Genomic DNA, 11,059 nt, shown 5'->3' on the forward strand with positions numbered 1-11,059 from the left:
CATGACTAAACAATCTAAGTCTATTTTCTGTCATCTTATCCACGATTGACGCAACACCTATACTTCCTCTTATATGCTCGTTCCTTATCCTATCTTCTCTAGTCACTCCACTCATCCAACTAAGCATTCTCATCTCTGCTACACTTATTCTCTGCTCTACTTTCTTATCAACCGCCCAACACTATTAACCATACATCATAGCTGGCCTCACAATTTCATACTAAATTTAAAAACTATAATTAGTATTTATTCATATATTATATTTTAAAATCAAAGAACTACTAATCAGGATATAATTAAAGAAATAAGAGTTCATGTTGCTTTTGGAATAATCCACCAATTTCTCTAAATGAAACACTATCTACAGATTTGCATCGAAGCGTTTCTTATGATAGTGATTTTAATCACTGTCAGATATCATCTATACTTATCTCATCTATGCCACGTCTATACTGTGCCTCGACCCCACTGTGCTACCGTTTTGTTTTTTTGTGGTTCTCATTTATTTTCTTAGCTATCATTGGACCGATTTCTTTCAACAATACGTCAAAAGATCACAAATCATATCTAGTTGAAGGCATTAGTCTTCAAAATTGAAAAATTTGCCCTCGTTCCTCGCAAATAGGGGAAATCTCCAAAAAAATTACAAATTTAAAAATCGGTAAATTTTGTCATTTTTTTCACTTTTATACTTAAAGAAATATTATTGATCCGTAATAGAAAATAAATTATCAGTTGCATGATGATCGGGAAAATTTCATCGTTCGGTGGACCTTTTTTACTGTTGCCAATGTTTCATAAACTAACAACGGCTGAAGTCATTCGGTGTCACTAAATCTATTAACTGGAATTGAGCTTTCACATAAATTCTCGGGGCACAAAATGACGTTATGTGTTAATATATTCGATTATTTCGCACACGACCCATCGCACCGCGTCAGTTGTCTCTCGGTCGATGACATTAGGTATTCACAAAAACCGGATGATTGACATCGGACGAGGGTAGCCAATAAAGATAACTCTCAGTCGGATGACTCTGCGGACGACCGGATACAATAGGGCAAACTGGTAAATTTTTTGACGTGCATTGTGTACACACTCATAGCGGAGAAGACCCGTACGCGCTCAGGAGCAGATAGCCGGTAGTCTCATAGACCATAGAGAGCGACGCGTTACGGTTCACCAGAAACTCTGCAGAGACCTAACGGTTGGGTTCGACGGTCCCGCATGAGGAGATGTGCTGTTGCAAAAACTGGGGCGCCCGAAACGACCCAAAACGACGAGTACCTAAACAGCAGCTCTCGTAAACGTCACAAATGGAAAACGGCACCTACGACTTGTGCTGTTTTGGCTCGTGTGACCTTTGGCCATGTCGACGGCTGATTTGTACGTCAACAGATACGTTCCTTTTCGACATTATATTTATGACAACAATGTGCGCACAACCGATTTTGACGAATTTCGCGTTCCGTTACAATATACACACAAAATGCTGATTTGTTTGTGTTAGTTAAAAGTGTAATTTTCTGTCGTTTTTTTCGCAAAATGTATTTTTCAGTTAATCAGATCGAACACGGAAATTGTTTCGTTACAACAGGAATCTATAACTTTTTACGTTAACCCTGTCAATCCAGCGCACAATGTGTGCTATCTTTAGTTAAATCATTAAAAACTTTTTACACGTGTCCGTTACTTTATTGTTGTTCCTAATGCAGTGTATTATTTTATTGTAATTTATACTTCTATGTTTCATGTTTATAGTGGGTTATTTTAAAAATCAACTGGGCAGCTAAAAAAACAACAAAGGGTATTTAGGGTTTATAATTAAAGTATTAAATTTTTGTACGTAAGGGCTAAAATGTTGATGATCTACAGTATTAAATGTAAATTATATGATAAAATCTCGTAATTTTCGTAGTTTGAAAGAAATATTCTTTAACCAGATTTTCAGTGGTAATATGTGTCGAGCGTTTGTTTTTATTATGATATAAGTAGCGTTACATTTAAGTACTTAGCAGCGAGGAAAACATGAACCATCTGGAATTTGAAAAGCACATAGATAGGGTTAGAACTCTGAGTGGATTATAGGTTGATAATAAAGGGTGACACACAGAGATTTATTTAATTCCTTTAGGCACTCGTCACCAAACTGTCTTTTAATGTACTGTACCGAAGTAAGTTATTTGATCTAATTATTACAACCCAGATAATCCCTGAAACATTGACTCGTAGACACAAGCGCACTCGTTCAAATATTCAATGTGCTCACCCTCTTGGTATAATAGTATTAAATCTAGTTCGTTTTTACTGCAAAACATTTAGACTGTATTTCAACGCAAGTCAGTTTTTTTTCTTCCCGTTCACAATCTAGAAAAATCTATTAATATCCTTTTGATAATTTTACCAGATAGTATATATGAAAACAGCTGTTATTGCTTTCAAATAAATCATCAAGAAAATTTTTAATCTCTGATGGAGTGTAAATAATTATAATCGGACGGACATCGGAATGTATAGAACTTTTTTGAATTTAGGCCAAAATTTATGATTAAAAATAATTTTATTAGTAATCTCAACTTTATTTATTTTTATCTCAAATTAAAATCTATTTAATTTAATTGTCAAAACAAATATTTATCAATAACTTATTTAAAATAATTAAATTAATTAAATTTCCGCTTATTTATTTAACAGACCTAAATTACTGAGTATTTAAAAAAAAATATTTACTTATTAAAAAATTGAGACAATTAGAATAACGTGAAAAAATAAAAAATAATACCATAGCCTAGCTTATAGTTAATTTTTATTCTTTAATATATATAAACTTTAATCCATGTTGTCATTGTAGTATGCACTTAGAGAAAAAATATGATAATATTGGTAAAATTTTGTCTTAAATTCTGTTAAATAGAATGTAAATCCTGGATGACTTAAGTGCAATATAATTTTTTTTATAAATCATCGGTAAGGTTACAAATGACATTATCAATCATTAAATAGATTGGCTACCTGAAATAATTAAGAGTAGCATTGAGTCATTCAAAGTAAATTTACATAATTTAACATCAATTTTTCTTATTTTTAAAATTCGTTATTATTTATTAAATGTCAAGAATTTTCTTAGGATTTAGATAAATAAAAATTCTATATGTTTATTATTTTGTTAAAAAAAATTTGTTTTAATAATTATTGTCACCTTTCAACACATTTAATGCATATTTTTTATTATTAATAAAAAAAAAAAGATGCCTTGAACATAGTCTAAACAGACTATAATTATTTAAAAAAGTCAACAAAATGATAATTTTATCAAATGTTAATCATTTTTAGTGAGTACTGAGACACCTAGTATATTATATTCATAGTTAAGAATTTTGATTAAACTAACAATATAATTTAATACGTCAAACTGAATACAATCAATTCACTTTTTATAATGGTTTCCACTACTATTACTTATCTTCCGCCAAAATTAGGTATGCCTACTGATAAACATTCATTAACTATGCACTAAATTAGTTATACAGTTCATTCAATTAAGAATACAGCTTATTTGGGTACTTCTAATTAACACCTCACATGTCAAAAAATTCGCAATTTTTTTTTAAATATACTGCTAGCCGGCCGTCACTTAAAAAAAGCTTAAATATAATTTCTTTTTTAAAAACTTATTTTTATAGGATAATATACGAATACATTTACTTGTTTACCATTATAAAAATCTATGAACAATCATTAATTGTTACAAAATTTATATCGTAATAATATTATTATCATTCATTTATCTATTTATTTTTAAGATCCAAAATAAATAAAATAATAATAATAATTATACTTAGTTAGACTCATTAGCTAAAATCATAAAAATAAAAGAACAGCGCTGATATTTCTAGAAACTTTTTAATATTTCAGCTTATAATCGTTGTAATAAATTTCTCCAAAACTAATACTTAGTAACACGTTAATAATTATGCAATAAAAATATATTTTATAGTTAGCTTAAAAAAAAACTGTTAATTGTTCTGACATATCCGTAGAAACAAAATCAACTTTTAAACAACTCACGTATATGTTTTTATTTCAAAATTTGTCACTCCGCTTCCTAAGCTCAACATTTTAGNTATTTCAAAATTTGTCACTTCGCTTCCTAAGCTTAACATTTTAGTAACAAATTGTGAATTCTTATAATAAAGTCGCTACAATGGGTAACATTTTTTCTTTCATGTCTATTAATTTAGAACGATCAAAACAAATAAAACCCGATGATAGTGAGACTTGTGATATTTCAAACAAAAAGAAGAATGGACTTGGTTGTGAAAGGGACGTCATAAATCAAGAAATGGATCAAGACTGTGCTCAATTACTCGTACAACCAATTCCAGTATTTGTCATAAAAACTCGCGTGAACGACATTAATGCAAAATCCAATTTAAGAGTTTTTATAAACATTTGTTATAATAATGAAATTGGAAAAGCATCATGCTCCTCTGATATTAATAAAAACGGTTGGTGTATTCCAAATTGCATTTCTCCAAGACGTTATTCAAGTGATTCGAAAAATAATCTAAATTGCATTATTGACGTAGTTTTTCACACCGACTTTGTTCATTCAACTGCCCTGAGTAATGAATTTAAAGATTTTGTCAAAGATGCAGCTCTAAAATCTATCGAGAATAGTTATAATATTGTTTTAGATAGAGACTTCGTTAAATACTCTAAAAAGAGTGTATTCGGTGTGGTTGAGCCGATTAAAATTGAACCATTAAATAACGTTAGCTCTTTTATTTCTGATCTTCAAGATAGTTCCACACAAACACTTGATTTGGCTGATCTCGAAGCAACATCTTCATTTATTTCACCGTCGTATACAATCAAATATCGTTCAGGAGCTAATATTCTTGATGTAAACGATGATGAACTGCTTAACTCGATGCCAACTTTGAATTTGAATGAGATTATAATTGAAATTGATTTACCATTACTAGAAGATTCTAAAAACATTGACTTAACAATTTTAAAAAATGTTTTGAAGTTAGTTTCTACAAGTTCTGCATGTTATAAACTAAATATTAATATACCGAGCTTCGCTTCAGTAGATAATGCTACTGGTGTATTTGATACTGACGAGAAAAGGCTAACCGTGTGTCTTCCTGTTTTAATAGCAACTACATTCATAAATGACGTCGAAACTAAAGGTGTAATAGATGATGTAGGTAAAGAACCTACAATAGAAAATACTGAGGATANCGGAATGTCATGAAACTAATTTAAATGATGTAACTGCAAGCAATTACAAAGAAAATAATGTTTCTAATGACATTCATCATAGCAAAACTGATATGAAATACACTGAGAGCGGAACACTTCTGTTTAACCGTAAATCCAAAAAATTATTTTATAAAAATGCCAAATCTAAAGTTCAATATATTCCTTCTGCTGTTTATTACAATACAGTCAACAAAGTAAGCTTTTTCAACGAATAAAATACTTTTAATTAGATAACATTTTTTTTTTCATTTCATTATAAATTATTTTATTTTATATATGTATTGCTCATTATGTATTAAATTGATTTTTTGTAGAGAGGAGTTTTGAAAAAAAATACTGCAGACTGTAAAATCAATTCATCAGATAATATAAACAATAACAGATTTTATGATTCTAATCAAAAAAAGTCTGTTCGGTTTAATGAATATGCTGTCGTTAAAGAGTTTAAGTATGTTTTAATAAATTATATATACATAAAATAATAAAAAATTATAATTGTTAGGGTGTAAGGTATTTCATAAAAATATAGTTTTAACTTAGAATTAATTTTTTTTTTTGACAATAGTTATTGATTATGAATAATGAACTTTATTGAATTTTTTTTAGCGGTAATTTGAGCTTGACAAGACAAGTAAAAAATTATCAATGGCATCGAGAATTCAAACGTTGGACAAAATATTAAATTTATATAAATTATATTTTTCATTTTCATTTGTTAATTATTGCTTAAAAAGTTTTTATTTTATTTTATTTAGTTTGTTCTAATAAAAATTACTTATGTTATAAAAAATGCATTTAGAAGTGTTTTATAGAAAAAATTTGGTAGTTTCGAATGACAACAACGTGAACGTTAATATTTCTGATGATATTTAAATAGAATATAACACAGTCACGTAATTAAATCATTATATGATTGCATACAAATAGAATAATAATAAAATAGTGGTTCCATAAAATCATTTTTTATAAACAACGTATGAAGTGTGAACTAATCATTCGTGTTTTCANGGTATGAAGTGTGTACTAATCATTCGTGTTTTCATTGTTTTTATAATGCAAAATAATTAACACATAAATTTCACTAAAAACATGGAAATACAATAAATTTTCTAGTTTTCACGTGGCAAAATGATCGAATAAAAATGAATAGATGATTTAAATATGAAAAACTACTCTAAGAGTAAGATTATTCGTTTGAACACCACTCAGATCCGTTTTAGAGATGAGCAGTATTTGTAAAAAATAAATGTAATACCAGGTCCACCTGATGAATATTTAACCAGCATTCACAATCTGATTCATCAAAATATACTGCATATGTGTTTTAAAACAATTAATGATTAGGTTGGGATGTCGTGTGTGTGCAGTGAGGAGTATATATTTAAATAACAGACGTGGATTTAAATCGCCGAAGAAACGGCAAAACGATTGAGTTACAAATGAACCCAAATGACCGATTCACTCGTGATATTATCGTGGCTAAGTGTACCACGTGATACTTTTAAGACATATGTGTCAAATAGAGTACATCAGGTGCAATGTTTGATACCTGAGTGCTCATGGTCTTATGTAAAAACAACCGTCAACCCGGCCGACTGCGTATCGCGCGAAGTATTGCCCTCTAAATTATGTAATTATACGTTGTACTGGCATGGCCCTCCATTTATTTTAGAAGCGCCAGATACGTGGCCGTCGCGACCTTCGTTATTGGATGTATCCGATTCATCTGAAGTCCGCATTATTTCATTAACTGTCCGCGCCAAGGACCCTACAAACGAATGGTCAACTCGTTTTTCCTCATATAATCGGATGTTACGAGTAATATCGTTTATGAAGCGTTTTGCACATAAATGTCGCCGCCACAATGCATCTCCTGCGCTCGCGATTACTCAAGAGGAAATCGACGCGTCGTTACGAGCAATAGTGATTGATTCGTAACAATGTTTTTTTGCCGCGTTAAAAAATGAACTTGTAGCTGGACTCTGTACATCTTCTACACCTATGGCACGTTTGTGCCATTCGTCGTTATCTTACGAGCAAAAACATCCGATACTTTTAGCTAAACGGTCTCATTTGGTCTTACTTATATTTAGGTGGTATCATGAATATAGCTGTCATGCAGGCCCACGGGTTATGCTTATGCTAGCTACGCGGCGATTTTGGATTTTCAGTGGGGACGGGCAGTCATACATAAAGTTATTAGTCGATGCTCAACGTAATACAGCTGTAAATCCATAACCCCGGATGGCTGACTTACCGTCTACGCGTGTTACAGAATGTCAGGTATTTAGGCGCGTCGGTATCGATTACGCCATTCAAATGCGCGAAATAAGGCTGAGAAAATCGCATACTTATTAGGTATATTTAGCTATTTTTGTTTGTTTCACCGTTAAAGCCGGTACATCTAGAAGTCGTGACGGAATTGTCTACTGAAGCTTTTTTAGCCGCCTTCGATCGGTTCGTCGCTCGTAGGGGCCTACCAGCCCAAGTTTTTTCAGATTGCGGATCAAATTTTATCGGGGCTGATAAACAGCTACGTGACCTTATTAATAGCGCAGCGTCTCAAATTAAAATAGCGGCAGCGACGCCCATGTGTGAATGGCATTTCAATGCGCCTTCGAGTGCGCACATGGCCGGATTATGGGAGTCCGCCGTTCGCTCATCAAAGCAATTATTAATACGCGTAATATGTTTACATATGAAGAATTCACCACCGTCAATTATCGAATAGAGAGCGTTCTAAATTCTCGGTCTCTGGTTCCCAATTCCACTGATCCGCATGATCTTGATTGCCTCACGCCAGGGCACTTTCTTATAGGACAATCGTTACTTGCTGTTCCGCCGAGTACTGAACTCGACGCACCACGTTCTTTAGTTGAGCGCTGGAAATTATTGGACTACTGTCATCAGGCTTTCTGGCATAGTTGGTCATCGGAATACTTGTTCACTGTACAACAAAGAGCTAAATGGTTAACTGATCAACCAAATGGTCTCGTAGGCGCCATGGTCATTAGTAAAGATAACTCGTGTCCCCCATTGATGTGGCACTTAGGTAGAATAACGGCATTAAGGGCAGGACCCGATAAAATTGTACGTGTAGTGCGCGTTCAAACCCACCAGGGTACACTTGTGCGCCCTGTTGATAAATTAGTAGTCTTGCCAACCGATCCTGATGATTCCATACATCCTTAAATTATACATTTTATATTCAATGAAAAAAAAAAATGTGACCCGACACCATATCATCTATGTGCAAATGGCTGTTAAAATTAAAAAAAAAATGTTATGTTTGCGATAAAAATCCCCTTCTATCGGGATGTTTTTTGTACTTAAAACTGCTATGACTTTTTCAAATATTAACAAATCAAAATAATATTTTTTTATATTGAAACCTTAGGTAATTTCCTTCTATTTGATAACATTTTTTTTGAAAATCTAGCACTTATTCTGCTCACAGGGGGATTTAAAATAACTACTTTTTTTACCAAAACTAACTTTTTCAACTGAACTTTTAAAAATGTTCCAGAAATACTGCATCCTTTAAACATATGTCAAATTAAAGCTTATGTCATGTACTATAATTTGAAAAAAAAAAATTTTTCCCGACGACCTATCTTCTATGCGCAAATGGCTACCGTATTCAAAAATATGCTATTTTTGTGTTAAAATCCTGAGTTTTGTATTTTATTTTATTTTGAAATATCTTATAAGGGCAATACACTGACTTTCATGAATATTAATGAATGTAAAAGTTTACTATCCCAATGGATGACAACGGAATCTTTAATAGTTACCAAATAATTATTACGGATTTTGTCAGCGCGTTCTTTACGGAATCGTATGCGTGAGTTTCGAATTAAAGATTTATAATTAATTTTTCAACGTCCCCACCTAATGCCTCTTCTGTTGAAATTAATATATGAACTGCATCTCTATCACTAATTTTGCATTTATCGAGTGCAGCTGCAAGTTTTGACGTAATAAAATCAATACTACCTCTAGTTGGTTGTTTAACGTACATTTTAGACGATCCAGGCTTGTTAAAATCATCTTCAGTAACATCAGATTCTGATGATGAGCACATTTCTACTTGCGCATCTAAAATACATACTTAATTATTAAATAATAATTCTAAAACAACATTAAACTTACTCAATGACTGTATCTCGTCATAACTTCTTTTACGTCTTTTTTCGGACATCTTTAACCTTTCATTGGCTCTTTTTTCTTTTTGTGCAATATTCATATCAACTCCTAACATAATACCAGGACGTCCATTTTGTCTTTGCATTAATAAAAAATCTTTATCTTCTTGTAATGACATTAAATTAAGGGCATCAACTTGAGCAATGTCGAACAAATCATTTAGTTCAAAACCTAAATTCTTCATTTTTTTTTACTTGAGTGTCAGATTTTCTGTATTCCAGTTTTTGTAAATTTCTCCATTCATCGTAATATTTTTGAAGTTTTTTTATGCAATACTGTTCAGCACTGATAAATATACGAGCTTTTTGCCAAAAAATACTGACCTCTTTTAATGTTAGTTTAGAGCTTTCAAGTATGCTCAGTTTAACATGACGAATATTAAAAAAAAAAACCGATAGTACTTGTCTTATTGACGGCAATTTACTACCAATAAAATTTAAAATCGAAAATTTTAACACAAAAATAGTGTTTTTTTAACTACGGCAGCCATTTAAATGTAGAAGAAACAGTGTCGGGACAATTTTTTTTTTTTATTTTATAGTACATAAAAAAAGCAATAAGCATAAAAACATTTAAGGTCTTATTAAAAAAAAAAATTATGTTGATTTGTTGATTTTTGATAATGTTATAGAAGTTTTAAGAAGAAAAAGTGAAAAAAGTGATTAAAAAATGAACAGGAGTTAATGCATTTAAATCAGACGGATCAGTAGACAGCGNCAAGTTTGGAACAAACCCATATAAGGGGAAATTTTCCAATTTTAATAAAAAGTATGTCAAATAAAAGATGTACTTATAATGTATTTAGAAAAAAAAAATTTGTGCTGATATACACATTTTTTAAAAAGTTATAGCATTTTTAAGTAGAAAATTTAAAATCGAAAATCGAAAATTTTAACACAAAAATAGCGTTTTTTTAACTAAGACAGCCGTTTGCATGCAGAAGATGAAGTGTCGGGACAAATTTTTTTTTTCATTGTATAGTACATAAAATAAGCTTTAATTTGATATATGTTTGAGGACGCAGTATTTCCGGACCATTATCAAAAATTAAGTTGAAAAAGTTAGTTTTTGTAAAAAAGTTGCCATTTTCAAACCCCCCCAGTGAGCAGGTTATGTGTTAAATTTTCAAAAAAATGATATCAAATGAAAAGAAAACATTTAAGGTCTTATTAAAAAAAAAAATTATGTTGATTTGTTGATTTTTGATAATGTTATAGAAGTTTTAAGAAGAAAAAGTGAAAAAAGTGATTAAAAAATGAACAGGAGTTAATGCATTTAAGTCAGACGGATCAGTAGACAGCGGTTTATTGGCCTAGAATTCAAACAGGTCTCAATTTGCATATGAATGGCATATAATTCTTCGTAACATATTGAAGACTCACTAAACGATCTTGTTAAATTCTTTTTAACAGATTTCACGGAACTATCCCATAGGCCGCCGAAATAGGTTGAACCCTGAACTTCGAAAAACCTCGTGTTATGACATTCACAAGGTCTCGGTCAACTATTATTAGCTTCGATGCGAAGCTGATTTGGTGTTTACTAAGATGTGTGTGTTTTTTTTTTTTTTTTTTTTTTTTTT

General features: G+C 31.2%; 2 protein-coding genes and 1 long non-coding RNA gene across 3 annotated transcripts in view; 1 reads left to right on the forward strand and 2 right to left on the reverse strand.

The window, feature by feature from the left end:
• The first annotated feature begins 5,277 nt into the window (after positions 1-5,277).
• LOC126904932 (uncharacterized) lies at positions 5,278-5,953 on the forward strand. The gene is made up of 3 exons (XM_050684336.1): positions 5,278-5,465; positions 5,586-5,719; positions 5,878-5,953. The coding sequence occupies exons 1-3, from the start codon at positions 5,343-5,345 to the stop codon at positions 5,951-5,953; spliced, it is 333 nt and encodes a 110-aa protein (XP_050540293.1). The 5' UTR covers positions 5,278-5,342.
• A 1,193-nt stretch (positions 5,954-7,146) lies between these two features.
• Positions 7,147-11,059, reverse strand: part of LOC126904164 (uncharacterized) — a 4,568-nt gene continuing 655 nt past the window's right edge. The window contains exon 3 of the long non-coding RNA XR_007703687.1: positions 7,147-8,458. This is a non-coding gene — a long non-coding RNA (uncharacterized LOC126904164). The remainder of the gene's footprint in view (positions 8,459-11,059) is intronic.
• On the reverse strand, positions 9,083-10,138 carry LOC126904162 (uncharacterized). Its single transcript, XM_050682920.1, has 2 exons — positions 9,424-10,138; positions 9,083-9,369 (listed from the first exon to the last, which is right to left on the reverse strand). The coding sequence occupies exons 1-2, from the start codon at positions 9,659-9,661 to the stop codon at positions 9,128-9,130; spliced, it is 480 nt and encodes a 159-aa protein (XP_050538877.1). The 5' UTR covers positions 9,662-10,138; the 3' UTR covers positions 9,083-9,127.

Source organism: Daktulosphaira vitifoliae, unplaced genomic scaffold, assembly GCF_025091365.1.
Source record: "Daktulosphaira vitifoliae isolate Bord-2020 unplaced genomic scaffold, ASM2509136v1 Scaffold_4, whole genome shotgun sequence".
In the NCBI taxonomy this organism is placed as follows: domain Eukaryota; kingdom Metazoa; phylum Arthropoda; class Insecta; order Hemiptera; family Phylloxeridae; genus Daktulosphaira; species Daktulosphaira vitifoliae.